Raw genomic sequence first — 14,453 nt, 5'->3', positions numbered from 1 at the left:
CGCGGGGAGGCGGGCTGGGGGCGGGGCATGTGGGTGGGGCCATTCCAGTGATTGGCGGGGGCTATGGGTGGGGCCATTCCAGTGATTGGCGGGGCTGGGGGCGGGGCCATTCCAGGGGCGGGCTTGTGGGTGGGGCCATTCCATTGATTGGCGGGGCTGGGGGCAGGGCCATTCCAGGGGTAGGCGGGGCCGTGGGTGGGGCCATTTTGGGAGTGGGCGGTGCCATTCCAGGAATGGGTGGGGCCATTCCAGCGATTGGCTGTGGGCAGGGCCATTCCAGGGATGGGCGAGGCTGTGGGTTGGGCCATTCCAGTGATGGGGGTGGATGGGTCGGGTTGTAGGCGGGGCCATTCCAGGGATGGGCGGGGCTGAGGGAGGGGCGGGAGGAGGAGCCCTGGGGAGATGGGCAGAGGGCGTCCTCTGCTGAGCCACCAGGCAGAGTCCAGCCCCAGACCTTGGTGGCCAGGGTCCCTCCTGGATGCAGGTTGGGGGAGGTTGTTGTGGAGAAGCCAGACCTGGATTTCAGGTCCCTCTTTTTCTGCCCACCGAGGGGGAGCAGGTCCCCTCCCCCTGACCGTGGTTCTCCTCTCCCGTGAACCAGCACCCTCTCAAAGTTGGCAGGGTGGCAGGGAGGCCACGTTGGACAGGCCCAGGACAGTACCCAGGCGCACAGTAGGTGCTCAGTAAGTGATAACTGTCTGCCTGTCATCCAAAGGTGAACTGGGGCAGGGGGCAGCTGAGCGGGCGTCTGGTCACTTGCCCTTTGCCAGGACATCTTTCGTGGCTCCAAAGGCCCTGCCTTTGCCGTCTCCCTTCCTCTGGGAGTGTGCTCTCTTCGCGTCCCCAAGCCAGCAAACTCCTACACGGCCTTCAAAACCCACCTCGCAGGCCCCTCCTCTGCGCCGTCTTCTGATGCTCGCTCACCTTCATTTTTTTTTATTATTGGTACCAGGGATTGAACCCAGGATCACTCGCCCACTGAGCCCCGTCCCCAGCCTTTTTTACATTTTATTTAGAGACAGGGTCTCACTGAGTTGCTTAGGTTCTTGCTTAATTGACGAGGCTGGCCTCCAACTTGCGATCCTCCTGCCTCAGCCTCCCGAGCTGCTCCACCGCACCCAGCCCAGGCTCCATTCTTTGGGTCAATCAGCCCAGATCACGGACGGCAGCTGGGGCAGTGGGACCCTAGGGTGTGAAGAGGCAGGATGGCTGCTGGGGTCTGGACCACGGAGAGCTCCTTTTGCCTCTCACGATGGCTTCCGATGAGTGCTGGTGGGTGGGTGGCTGGGTGAACCGGGTCTCAAGGGAATCTGGTCCCTGTCCCCGCGGCCTTGGTCTGGCTCCATCCGGCTGGCTTTGCGCTTGTCCTTGGGACTCTGGGATGGAGCCCGCCCCCCCCCCCATGCGTCTGTGAGCCGCGCCCCTCCCTTTGTCCCGCGGCCCCGCCCTCCGCACCCACCTCCCGGCTCGCGTCGCAGCTGCGGCCCCCCCCAGCCCCCTGCCAATCAGAGCCCCATTGTCCTGCGGCATCTGGAGTCTCTGAACTGCCGCTCAGCATCCTCTGCGGGAGGACGTCCCGCTCCATTCACAAGCGCCCGCTCCTAAAAGGCTGGTGATTGCGTCCTCAGTGTCCCCACGGGGCCTACCCAGAGCCTGCAGTGGTGGCAGAAAAAGCCCCAGGTGGCGGAGGAGGGGGTGGGGCTGCGTGATTATCTCGGAGCAGGAAGCAGCTCCGTCTCCGAAGAGGCCTGGATGTGCATGAAGTAGGGGACCCAGTTGTAAAGATGTCCTTTGCTCCATCTGTCTGTCCCCCGATGCTGCCGCTGTCCCCAAGCCTGCCCTTCCCTAACCTAGTGGGCGTCGGCATCCCCTGGAGGCTGGTTCTACCCCAAACATCCGGACCCCACCCCAGCGCCTGAGTCATCGGTCCCAGTGGACCTGAGCATTTGCTATGTATTTCCTGCAAGTTCCCTGGGGACCAGGTGGTGGGTGAAGGGACAGAGCACACACAGCCTTCAAACCTCCATGGGGGCTTCCTGGAGAACCTTGCAGGGCTGGGCTGGCCTCCGGACCGGACGCTGGCCTTGAGGAGGCTGGCCTTGGGGGGGGGGGTGGCTGAGAGAGCCCTCACCTGCCCAGGGCAGCCCAGGGCAGGGACTGCCAGCTTCCTGACTCACTGGAGAATTGGGGCTACAACTGGAGGTCATCTTGAGCCTTGTTCCAGAACCATCTAATGCAGCCCCACCTGGGAAGGTATAGATGGCTATTCTCCCACCACCTCTGCATTCCCTGCAGAGCCCAGAGAGGGCAGTTGTTCTCTGAAGGTCACACAGCCTACCAGGCAGCCGAGATCCAGGATAGAAGGTCCCAGAATTTGTGGTTGCTGAGCCAGACAGCCTGAATATGACCCCACACCCCTCTGCCCAGCAGTGTCCGTGGACAGGCCCCAACCACTCTGTCCCTGCTTTTGGCCTCTGTTCTTGGGGGCAGCAGAGGAAGGCGCCTGGTACAGGGCCTGGTTCAGATGGAGCCTGCGCGTGGGAAAAGTGCTCCAGCCATCTGTCCACGAAAATCCCAGGGCTGCTCGGCACCATGGCACACACTGTCCTCCCAGCAGCTCTGGAGGCTGAGGCAGGAGGATGGCAAGTTGGAGGCCAGCCTCAGCCATGGCGATGTGCTAAGCAACTCAGCGAGATCCTGTCTCTAAATAAAATACCAAATAGGGCTGGGGATGAGGCTCAGGGGTGAAGCACCCCGGGGTTCAATCCCTGATACAAAGAAAAGAAAGAGAAAAAAAGGTCCCCTGCCTCGCTGCCCCAAGCCCTGGGGCCTGTGCCCGGATGGAACCCTCAGTGCTGTCGCAAGGGGGGACTTGTGAACGGTCCCACCTGCTGCCACAAGAGGGCGCCAGCTCTGCTGTGAGATCCCCACATGGTCGCTGGAGGGGCGTTTTGCAGCCTGCGGTAAGGACCGGGCCTCGGGTCCCCTCCCTCCAGAGCTGGCTAGTCCTGCAAGCTCTGGCCACAGGGCAGGGTGGCTTATTTCCAGCTAGATGTCGCCCGGGGCACCGGGTAGCACTTCCTGCCTGGGTTCTGCTAAAAGAATCCCAGCTACTGACAGGCTGCCAGGTTGTCACAACAGCGATAGAACCTTGAGGCCTGGGAGCCACACATCCCTGGGGGCCAGAGAGGGCGTCCCTGGGAAGTGTGGCTGGAGCAGGATGGCCCAGGTGACAGGGACAGGAGGAGGTGGCCTGGATCCCACGCAGGGGCCTCGGGCAGCAGGGTCTGGAGGTTTTGAAGCCTGAGAGAGAACTGGGGTTTCTGTAGATGGCGAGGGGGGCATCACGGCCGGGACAAGGCCTGGCGGGGGGCTGGACGCGCCACCAGAGTCCCCGCGCTGGGTGGCTGGATTTGCAGGCAGGACTCTCCCAGCCGTTGCCGCAGCTCTGCGGCGCCCTCTGCTGGCCTCGCTGAGCATCGCATCCCGCACCCTCAGGCTCTCGGGCTCCTGAGCACTTAGGGGAGGCTCCCCAGGTGGTTCGTTTTTTCTTTTCTTTCTTTTGGGGGCGCTGGAGATTGAACTCAGGGACACTCAGCCACTAAGCCACGTCCCCAGCCCTATTTTGCATTTTATTTAGAGACAGGGTCTCACTGAATTGCTTAGGCCTCCCTAAATTGCTGAGGCTGGCCTCCAACTTGTGATCCTCCTGCCTCAGCCTCCCGAGGCACTGGGAGGACAGGCACGTGCCCCAGCACTGGGCTGAAGGATTTTTATAAAAATATATTTCTGCATATTAAGCAGCCTGCTGTAGGGAATTTAAAAATAAAGAAAATAAAGTCCAACAGGGAATCCCACCACTCAGAAGTGGCAGCTGTGAATGACGTCACGTCTTGGCATTTCTGTTTCTGGAAGTTTCTGTCATCGTGAATGACCTGCTCCCGTCCCACGGACTGCGCTTTGCAATACGCTTTGCTGGTTAGCGACCGTCACGGCGGACCCCCCAGCAGCGGGGATCCCTTGTGTTCCCGACCTTAGAGGTGACCCTAAATTTGCGTGGGTCTGATCGTCTGTCCCTGACACCCACACACGTGGCCGCCATCTGTGAGCGGGAAGCTCAGTCTCCTGTGCTGAGTCCTCGGGAGGGGGCAGGGCCTGAGTCGTGGCAGCTCAGGACAGATGGCAGGTCCCCGGGAAGGCGGGAGGGGCGGGGCAGGCTGTCCCCAGGCTGGACTGAGCACTGCGGAAGGTCCCGGCAGTGAGGCCACTAGGGCAAGGGCCCAGGTGCTCCCTCCCACGGCTCCAGGGCCTCATTGCCCACTTCTGTCCCTTCAGCGTCCTTGTCCCCAGGGCCATGCCTGATTGTCCTTCCTTACCCCTGGCCCTTCCTCCTGCCTCTGCCCATGAGCCCTGAGACTCCATCCCGCCCCCTGGCGCTCGAGTGCAGGGCCTCCCTGCCTCTCTCCAGCGGTAAGGTCCCACCTCCTCTGGGTCCCCATCCTCGTGTCCCCTCCAGGGGACCCCCAGGAAGGCTCAGTGTGGTCACAGCCTTACCAGTCTCTGTGCCCAGGAAACCCGCCCTGGTGCCCCATGACCCTCACCGTGAAACCCGAGCCCCGCCCAGGGTGTCCCTGTCACCTCCACGCCTTCGCCTACACCATCTCACCTGGAAGTCACACAGTCCCTGTGCGCTATCTGTCACGGTGACCAACTTAGAGGAAGAAAAGTCTGTCTGAGCTCATGACACCAGGGACCCCATCTGTGTCACCCAACCCCCAGGCCCTGGGCCTGAGGTGACGCAGAGCATCCTGGTGGAGGGACATGGTGGGGACAGCTGCTCTGTGCAGGGCAACCAGGAAGAGGGACAGGGAGAGGGCACATGGGAGGTGCCAGGGACAAAGGACATGCTCCCCAAGGTCACATCCCCATTACCCACCTCCTCCAGCCACATCCCACCTGCTGCAGGCACCTCGCAGAGAGTCCGTTCAGCCATTAGTCCAGCCGGGCGGTGACACACCTGTCATCCCAGCAGATCGGGAGGCTGAGGCTGGAGGATCGTGAGATGGAGGCCAGCCTCAGCAAAAGCGAGGCCCTGAGCAGCTCAGTGAGGCCCTGTCTCTAATAAAATGCAAAATAGGGCTGGGGACGAGGCTCAGGGGTCGAGGGCCCCTGGTTCAATCCCTGGTCCCCCTCAAAAGAAAAAAAACAGAAACGAAAGTTCCGGGAAGGCCGCCCGTTGGGTGGCAGGGCCAGGAGGGCCCTCCTCCCTGGGGCCACAGAGCTCCGTCCCTGACACTCTGCTTCCCCGCCCAGAAGGCCTGTGACTTGCAGATCTGTCCTCAACCTTCCCTGTCCCCCCTCTTCCCAAACGTGGTTGGGGACAGATGGCCTCCGCTGCGGGACAACCTAGTCTGGGTGGCTGTGCTGAGGGCTCGCAGTTTGGAACTTTCCAGTCGGGGGAGGACAGTCCCTGGTGTTCAGTGTCTCCAGAGCATCCCGCATCAGGTCCCTGTCCCATTCCGCAGTGACAAGAGCCACCGTGAGAACAGATGAATCTGGGAGAGGGGCAGGTGCGACTTTCTGAGCTCCACCTCCCACAGGTTAAATCACCCAGCTCACTTCTACCTCGGGACCTTGACACACGCTCTCCCCCTGCCTGGAATCCACCCTGCTCCCCTCTGCCCCAGGGCCTTGGCACACACTCTTCCCTGTGCATGAAAAGCCCCTCCCCCCATCTTTCATTTTAGGGGGTTCTCAGCCTTCTGAGCTGTCCCCGAGAGATGGTCCCTGGCCACCCCATCTAATGCAGATGGCCGCCCTCCCCTCCTTCTCTCCCCCTCCCTCCTGCATCTCTTCTGCGTGCTGGATTCCTGGTCCTGTTATGCAAACCTGCATATTCAGTGACATGTTTATTTCCCAAGTCCCCCTGGAATGTAGACACAGGGGACATGAATCCTTTGCAGGCCTCGTTCATGGGCATCTGGGTAACGCACTCGCATCCCTGGCACAGGGCACACTTGGGGGCAGGGACAGGAGGCCATTTTTGACCCTGAAACCCTTAGGTCCTGACCAGGCCACTTAATCTCATGTTAGGGGGACCCCAACGTGGCATTTAGGGTCCCGATTCCCAGTGGCACCGCCAAGAGCCAGCAGATGGGTCAAAGAACTCTCGCAGCAGAGGGGACCTGGGGACGCCTGACTCCAGGGTGTGAGCTCCGTGCCCAGGTGGGGACATGGCCCAGGGGGACAGCGAGGGTCCCGTCCCTGGCGGGGAGGGCCAGCTGGTGGCCGGCCGCGCCTGCAGCTGCAGTTACCATGGCGACGAGCGCCTCGGCGATTGGTCCAGCGCGGCCGCAGCGCGCTCCCGGCCGCGGGAGGCTCCCGCTCGTGTCCCCTCCCCCGGACGCGGCGCGAACCCGGAGACGCCCCCGCCCTGCGCCCTGCGCCGCCACCGCCACCGCCACCGAGGTGCCTGCGCGGAGGGCGCGTCCCCAGGAGGGGCCCCGGCACCGGCAGACGCCCCCGCCAGGCCACCATGGTGACTCCACGACCCCGCGGGCTCCGGGTCGCCCTGTGAACCCCGCGCCCAGGAACCTGTCACCTGCTCCCGCCGCCCCCGCCATCCCCGCCACCGCATCCCGCAGAGCATCCCGCGCCTCCCGGGCCCCCAGGGGACGGCGCGAGGGGACTTGGACGGCGACAGGATGGCTTGCAGGAGACGCTATTTGTGAGTACGCGTGACAGGTTGACGCGGAGCCACCTGGAGTGGGGGAGGGGAGGGGCTGTCCCCGCAGGGCTCTGGGCTGGTGGCCGGGACACCGGCTGTTACTCAGCACGTCTTGGTCTCAAGGATCCTGGGCTGTGCGACCAGCTGTCCCCTTCCCAGCCCATCCCCAGGGTCCCCAGCCCCATGCTCCCGCGGTGGCTTCGGCGTCACCCGCAGCCTGCGTGGGAGGAAGTCCTGGTGCCCAGGGAGCCTGCCGCTGGCCCTGCGCCCTGCCTGGGGACACGGATTGGCTGGAGCAGGGGCAGGGGTTGGTGTCCTCTGGGGACAGATGAAGGGCCACCCCTCCCCCAGCAGGGCAGCCTCGGTGTCCAGCGGTGGCATCCAGGTGTCCCAGGGGCTGGCAGCAGCGGCCTGTCGTCCGGGCCTTGGGCCAGCGGCAGAGGCCCTCCTGACCTGCCGGGTGGTGACATCACGGCTGATGTTTATGGTCACCGGGCCGTGGCTCCAGCCTGTCCTCCCAGGGACTGGGATGGCGGGATTCAAAGGCCACCTTCCCTGCAGCCCTGCGCTCTGCCCCGCCATCCCACGTCCTCCAGAGGCTTGAAGTCACAGGGACTGGCCTGGCCACCTGCCCGGGGCGGGCAGCTGTTGGAGGCCTGAGGGACCCCGACGGGGGGTCACAGAGCAGCCAGGAGCCCCCCGGGTTGGATTCAGCCCCGTGAGGACGAGGGACAGGAGACCTGGGTCAAGGGGCGGTGCCTGGCTGGAGGGACAGCCAAGTCCCCTGCGCTCTGAGGCCAGGAGGGGACTCGGTGGCCCCAGGAAGCCACAGTGTCCCCCCACAGCGGGGCCTGGAGGGGACGGGGACGCAGCATCGCAGGCTGCATCAGTAGTGGCCTCTGTCTGGCCCGAGGCTTGTGGCTTCTTAGGTTGCTCGTGGCAGGACACGGTCCCCACCAGGCCCTGTGGCTGTACCTGTGGAGACAGTAAGTCCCCGGGCCTGGAACTTCTGTCACCACCCCCGGGACTAGGTCCGCATTCAGCTGTCTCTGCCCCCACAGCTGCGCCTGGTGACAGAGACACTCAACTTCGGGGGGGGGGGGGTGACAGCTCCTGCGGAGACAGAGATGTCCTGAGGGTGGACGTGACATTGTCCCTGGAGAGTCACTGGTCATCGGTGGTGGGACCCCGCAGCCCAGGCTGGACGGGTGCGATCGCTCCGCGTTGGCGATGGGGACAGAGGTGCGGCAGACCCCCTAGGACCTGGAGTGGCCCAGCTAGGGGTGGGGACCGTCACCAGGCTCTGCCCAGGAGTAACTTGAACAGCATCAAAATCATCGTCATCGTCACCATCCCCTGTCCCGGGTCCCGAGGTGCAGACTCTGGGCTGGGGACGGGGCAGGGGCTGGGCCCCCAGGGTCTGCTGAGTGCCTGGCTGTGGCCGGTGGCCCACAGACACAGCTACTCTCTGTGGTGACATTGCTGAAGCCCCCTGTGACTGACTCCCCGCCCTGTCCCTCTGTGGCGCTCTGAGAGACTCTCAGAGGATCTGGTTCCTGTTCCTGGGGTCCCGGAGCCTGCACTGGAGCGTGGCCACGGTGGCTGCAGCAGAGGGCCTGGGGGTCTGGGGGGACAAGGTGTCCCCGCTTCCCTTCCTCATGCACCTCGGCCTCTGCTCCAGCTCAGGGACCCCCGTCTGGGCACAAGGATGTCCCCACCCTGCGCCCGCGCGCTGTCACGGGTCCTTGGCGCTAGAGACCCACAGGCTGGTGTGGCAGGTCCGAGTGGAGCCCGTGTCCCTGTCCCTACTGGGACCTAGCCCAGGTGGCCCTCGGTATCTGATAAGCGTCTGCTTGCCCACTGCGGGTCCCCAGAACCAGAGACAGGGCCACCCTGGGCTTGGGGTCCTCCGGCACCTGCTGTTGGAGCTTGCTAGTCCCCAAGGCTCTCTGTGTGGCCAGGCACCTCTGGGCACCTGACTTTCGCACAGCCACATGGCGGTGACCTCAGAGCTGCCCCGAGTGGCCTCATGGTTTGCTCAGGCCAGCTCCCTGGTAGGTTGTCCCCACCTGCTGTGACAGTGGCCTTCCTGATCCTGTTGTGCAGAGGGGGACTCAGGCCTTGCGGGGAGGAACGTGGCAGGGTCCTCAGAACTGTCCTGCTGGCAGCGTGTCCCCCCATGCCACCCCCCAGCTCTGCGCAGATGTACCCAGGGTCCCCATGTGTCCTCACTAGCGTCCCTCAGCCCAGGACAGCCCTGCCCACAGGGCCACTTCCAGGAGTGAGCTCCCAGGGACTGCCAGAGAGCCTGGCCTCTGTCACTGACAGCAGGACAGTGCTGGCTGGGGACACGGTCCCTCAGGGCCACTGCATCCTGGGACTCGGGCACGGGGCCTTGCTGTCAGGGCCCGGGGTGTCCAGCAGGTCCCAGGCAGGGTCCCCTCTGTCCCCGCCACGCCCTGCCGTCCATCATCCATTCCCAGCCGGGAGCTGTCCCTCCCCCCTCCAGGGCTCAGCCTTGACCAGCGGGTGTCAAGGTGCCACCTGACACAGCCCCGTCTCTGCTCGCCTCCCCACCGGCCCTGCCGTTGCGCGTCTTGCTCTTGGGTGGGTGGCCTGCTCCGCCACGGAGACGCCAGCTGTAGCGGGCAGAGGTCCGGGTTCCCGCAGCAGGGCCCAGGGGAGCAGCTGGCACTTAGTAGGTGCTCAGGAAACCTGCGCAGCAGGTGACGGAGCCCTGGGTGGGGACACAGGGGCTGCCTTCAGCCGAGCGCGGCCCAGTGAGAAATGGCTTCAGCCTTCTGGCACCGGGACAGGTGTGGACAGACCAGGGAGTGTGGAGAGAGGGACTTCAAGATGGCCCGGAGCAGGGGGCTGAGGTCGCAGCTGGGCTGCAGAGACCTGGGGGACAGGCAGGAAGAGCCCCCGGGGGCCTGGAGGGGCCTCGGCTGTCCTTTTCTGTAACCCCAGCGCTGCATGCAGAGCAGGTGACCCCTGCTGGGGTCCTTGAGGGGGCCGGAGGGTGAGGACAGGGCCGCACTGTTCCCTGTGCTCTGCTTGTGACCGTGGCTGGTAGCCAGGGTGGCCCCGAGAATGTGCATCTGAACTGTCCTCACCACAGCGTGACAAAGACCCTCGTCAGGCCTCGGCCACCCTCTGACAGCCACCCTTGAGTCCAGTAGCCTGGACAGGGAAACCAGCGTTCTCTGTCACTGGGTGCTGAACCCAGAAGCACGTTACCACTGAGCCTTGTCCCCAGTCTTTTTTATTAATGCAGGGCCAGGCTAAGTGGCTGAGGCTGGCCTCCAACTTGGATCCTCCTGCCTCAGCCTCCCAAGTCACTGAGATTAGATGGGTGGGCCGCCGTGTCTGGGTCCCAGCTTTCTCCTGAGTGTGCTACACACAGTCCCTTTGTAGCCGGGCCCCCAGTGACGGTGTCCTCCCTTGACAAAGTTCTTCCGGGCACTGTCTTATGGCCCTGGCTCCACCCAAGCCCAGAGGGATGAAGCCTGTCCAGGGCACTGGGTGGTTCCTGGGCTCCTTGGGCCTCGCTGTGCTGGGCTGAGGCTGGCTGCAGCCCCCAGGAACCCTCTGTCCCAGACCCTCTCTGTCCTGATCTGTCCTGCTCTGTCCCAGGCCCAGCCCCAAACTGGGCTCCAGTTTGTCCCTGTCCTCGGCCGAGGCCTGCCTTGTCTCTGACTGAGCCACCCTCCACCCGGCCGCCTCTGGGCACTGCCCCTGCCCTTGTGCCCGCTATTGCTGTGCGGGCCCTTCCCAGCCTCCCCTGTGCCCGGCCTCTGTTTTCTGCCTCCCCCACCCTCGCCCAGGAGGCGGAGTCTGCCCCTCAGTTCCTTCCTGGGCAGAGGAGGAAGGCCCCTGCCCCTGGCCCTCTGAGCTGCCCGCTTCCTGGGGCCTCCCAGAGCAGGAAAAGGAAATGGAGCCGCAGCTGCGCCCCCAACTCGCTGTGCAACCCAGGGCAGGCCTCTTGGCCTCTCTGGGCTCATGAGCTTATGCAGAACCAGAGCAGCAGGAGCGACACTTCTCCGCTCTGCGTTGCTTGGGGACACACGGGAGGCCTACCCCAACCTCCCAAGTCTCTGGGATTACAGCCGTGTGCCACTGTGACCAGCTTATGCCTCTCTGAGCACCTCCATCACTGGCCCTCCCTATTGCCACAATGCGAGCCCCTCCATTGTCACCAGCTGCCCTCAAGGCCCTGCCTTTGTTTCCTGGCATCCCTTTGGGACCTGATCTAGGAAAGCACCAGTGACTTTTTAAAAATAGGGATGCAGCCGGGCACAATGGCCCACACCTGTCCTCCCAGTGACTTGGGAGGCTGAGGCAGGAGGATCGAAGGTTGGAGGCCAGCCTCACCAACTCAGGGAAGCCCTGAGCAGCTCAGCGAGACCCTGTCTCTGCATAAAAACTTAAAAGGGCTGGGGACGGGGTCGGCGGTCCAGCCCCCCTGGGTTCAGTCCCCCAATTAAAATTTTTTCAGCTAAACACAGTTGGGATATGAACATGTCTGTCCCCTGAGCCATCTTGGAGCCTGCAGCTCGGTGACATTAAGTGCCTTGACACTGTCATACGGTCCCCGCCACCATCCATCTGCAGAGCGTTCCCATCTTCCCAACAGCAGCTGCGCCCTCCCCCAGCATCGTCCCCACGCCCTCCCCCAGTCCCACTCCCAGCCCCCTCTCCTGTCTCTGGGGACCGACTGCTCGGGGAGCCTCTGTGAGTCACTCCCACGGTCCCCGTGCCTTTGTGACGGGCGCCATGAACGTAAGTAGGCAGAGGCCTGCCGAGGACCTGCTGCCACCTGCCAAGACGGGAAGTGAGATCGCAGGTCAGAGTCTATGAAATGTGTCTTGAAGAGCCGGGCGCAGGGGGCCCACGCCTGTGATCCCAGCAACTGGGGAGGCTGAGGCAGGAGGATCACAAGTTGGAGGCCAGCCTCAGCCACTTAGGCCCTGAGCCACTCAGAGAGACCCTGGCTCAGAATTTTAAAATAAAAGGGTGGGAATGAGGCTCCGTGGCTAAGCACCCCTGGGTTCAGTCCCCAGTTCTTTAAAAAAAAAAAAAAGTGTCACCTCTGTCTTGGGTGGGGCTGTGCCTGACCCTTTCCCCCAGTGGCTGCACGAGGTTCCAATTTTCCCACATCCTTGCGGACACTTGTTGTCTGGGTGGTCTCCTTCTTTGCTCTGTAGATAGTGGTCCTCTGGTGGCATGCGGTGGATTTGTCGTGTCCTCTCTTGAACAGGCAGGTGGCGATGGTGAGGCCGACTCACACAGGACAAACCATTTTTGCCGTCCTTTGGTTGACCATATAACTGAGAGATGACATGTCCATATGGCACCATCAACGTCTATTCGCGGTGCAGACGTGACCCCTCACTCCCTGTCCCCCGCCCAGAGGCCACAACTGTGCCCCGTTTCTGGGGTCCCCCCAGGAGTTCTGAGCACTGCCGGTTGAGCCTCACGGGAGACAGAGCCTGTGGTGATTCTGCATTCTCCCCTAAGAAGCTCAGTCTGGGGACACGGGGTGAGTTGGGAACCCGGGCGGAGGGCAGGACTCTCCTCAGGTGAGAGTCCCTGACCTACTTCTTGGACCAGAGGCCGCCACAGCCAGGGACGTCCAGGTGTCTCTGGGAATGAGAGTCCGTGGGTCGTTGAGCCGAGGCTGGAGCCTCAACTGTTTGACATCTAGACCACTGAAAGGGCCATAGGGACAGAAGGTGCTTAGCCTGTGCAGGGCCTGGGTCGATCCCCAGCACCCCAAATTTTGTTTAAAAGTAAAAAGTCAAAATGTTTTCAATTTAAGCCAGGCACCATGGCATGCAGTGGTCACAGCTCCTCAGGAGGCTGAGGCAGGAGGATCGCCTGAGCCCAGAAGTTCAGGGCCAGCCTGGGGATCTTAGCCAGATCCTGTCTCAAAAAAATATAAATACAAACAAAAATTAGCTCCAGTAGTGCACCCCTGTCATTCCAGCTACTTGGGAGGCTGAGGCAGGAGGATGGCAAGTTGGAGACCAGCCTCAGCAACTTAGGGAGGCCCTGAGCCACTCAGCGAGACCCTGTCTCTAAATAAATTATAAGAAGGGCTGGGGACGGGGCTCAGGGGTCAGGCACCCCGGGTTCGGTCCCTGGCACTGCAGAAGAACTAGAAATAAACCGCGAAGTGCATTTTGTGCATTTGGCTCCTTCTCCAGGAAGGTGACTGCTCTTGCAGTCGAGGGAAGAGCAGACTTGGAGATGTCCGGAGCTCTGCCAAGAACTGTCACCGTTCACAGCGCATCACCAAGGACAGTGTCCCTCATGGGACCAGAGATGCCAGCAACCCTGGGGTGGGTCTGGGTCTGCAAGTTGCTGTCAAGTGACCAGGGAGACAGCTGGGCCTCCTGCCGGGCCTGGTGGGGAGGACCTGCTGAGTAGCTTCATGCCCCAGGCAGTGTGACGTCACCCTCAGGGGCTTCTGGGGGTGTTGAGTGTGGGGACAGCAAGGCCACAGCTCACCCAGAGGGCTCTGCGGGCCTCGGGGTGCTGGAGGCAGGTGTGGGTGGCAGTGCCCGAGGAACCCAGGTCTTGGGTGCGTGACTCCTGATCAACGGACCTGGCCCACTAGGGAAGAAGCCCTGGGATGGGGTTCCAGAAGGTTCCAAGGGGTAGGACTCGGAGCGCCTCATTGAATCCACATGATGGCGCCATGTGTCCCCGCCCTGCAGGCCCATCCTAGACGCTCTGTGCCACCCAGGCTATGGCCCCGCTATGGGGGCTGCTTCTAGCCCTCCCCCCACCCTCCCCCAACCCTCCCCAACCCCAACCCTGGCCCAGTCCTCCCCCTCCCCCCCCCACACTGCAGTGTGACAAGTACCTGTTGACTTTTGGTGAGGTATCCTAGGTCACCTGGAGATGACCTGAAGTCACAGGAGAACGTCTGTGTGTCCTGCGCACACTCATTTTATGAGGACGTCCTCGGACCTTGGATACCAGAGGACAGCTCTCCCTCTTTTTTCCTTTTTGCACTGGGAGTGACCCCAGGCCCTGGCCCCTGAGCCCGTCCCCAGCCCTCCCTATACTGTACTTAGAGACAGGGTCTCCTGAGCTGTCTAGGGCCTCACTCAGTTGCTGAGGCTGGCCTCCACTTTGCGATCCTCCTGCCTCAGCCTCCCGAGCCCTGGAGGACAGGTGTGCTCGCCCAGGGCAACTCTTCTTGATCCCTCTTCTCTAGAGAATCTGAGATGGACAGACGTTGCGATGACACTGTCCTGGCAGTGACACCCGCCCCCTGTCTGACTTCCCGTCTCCTTTCCTCCTGCTGTCCCTGAGAACATGTTCCTTTGTGACTTCTGCAGAAGCAGGAACAGGGCTGTGGAATGTTCTGGAAGCAGAGCAGGCCAGGCCCATGCTGGCCCCGCAGGCCTGTGTGGCTCAGCGGCCTGGCCCCTGTCCCTTGCAGTCTCTGCCACACCCCAACCCTTGTCAGCCTCCCTGTGCGTGGAGGACAACTGAAAGACGATTGCTGTTTTGTGTCCCAAGACACTAGCAGCAGGGGACAGGCAGGGCCTACATGGGACGTCCACAGGGACTCTCCTGGGTCACCTCAAACTCTGGGGGAGCCTCAGCGGCAGGACCTCCCGGAGCCTCCTTGGTGGGGACTTGAGCCTCCGATGGGGACCAGGAAGCAGGTTCTCCCAGCTTCTGGGGGCGACCGTGTTGACCGCGGGTC

At 62.8% G+C, this 14,453-nt stretch overlaps 1 protein-coding gene across 3 annotated transcripts in view; it reads left to right on the top strand.

The window, feature by feature from the left end:
* The window catches only part of Iqsec1 (IQ motif and Sec7 domain ArfGEF 1), a 122,904-nt gene that overhangs the window by 15,901 nt on the left and 92,550 nt on the right, over window positions 1-14,453 (top strand). The window contains exon 1 of one of the 3 annotated variants that reach the window (XM_058583733.1): window positions 6,568-6,727. The exons of the other annotated variants lie outside the window; for them this stretch is intronic. Coding sequence (XP_058439716.1) covers window positions 6,705-6,727 — 23 coding nt within the window. The 5' untranslated portion in view covers window positions 6,568-6,704. Of the gene's footprint in view, window positions 1-6,567; window positions 6,728-14,453 lie in introns of those variants that run through there. 3 annotated transcript variants of the gene reach the window in all.

Source organism: Marmota monax, unplaced genomic scaffold (genome assembly GCF_021218885.2).
Source record: "Marmota monax isolate L192 unplaced genomic scaffold, Marmota_monax_Labrador192_F-V1.1 WCK01_AAM20220418_F8-fsc00370, whole genome shotgun sequence".
Lineage (NCBI taxonomy): Eukaryota > Metazoa > Chordata > Mammalia > Rodentia > Sciuridae > Marmota > Marmota monax.
Note: the sequence above shows the minus strand (reverse complement) of the source record. Positions and strands in the feature narration are given on the sequence as shown.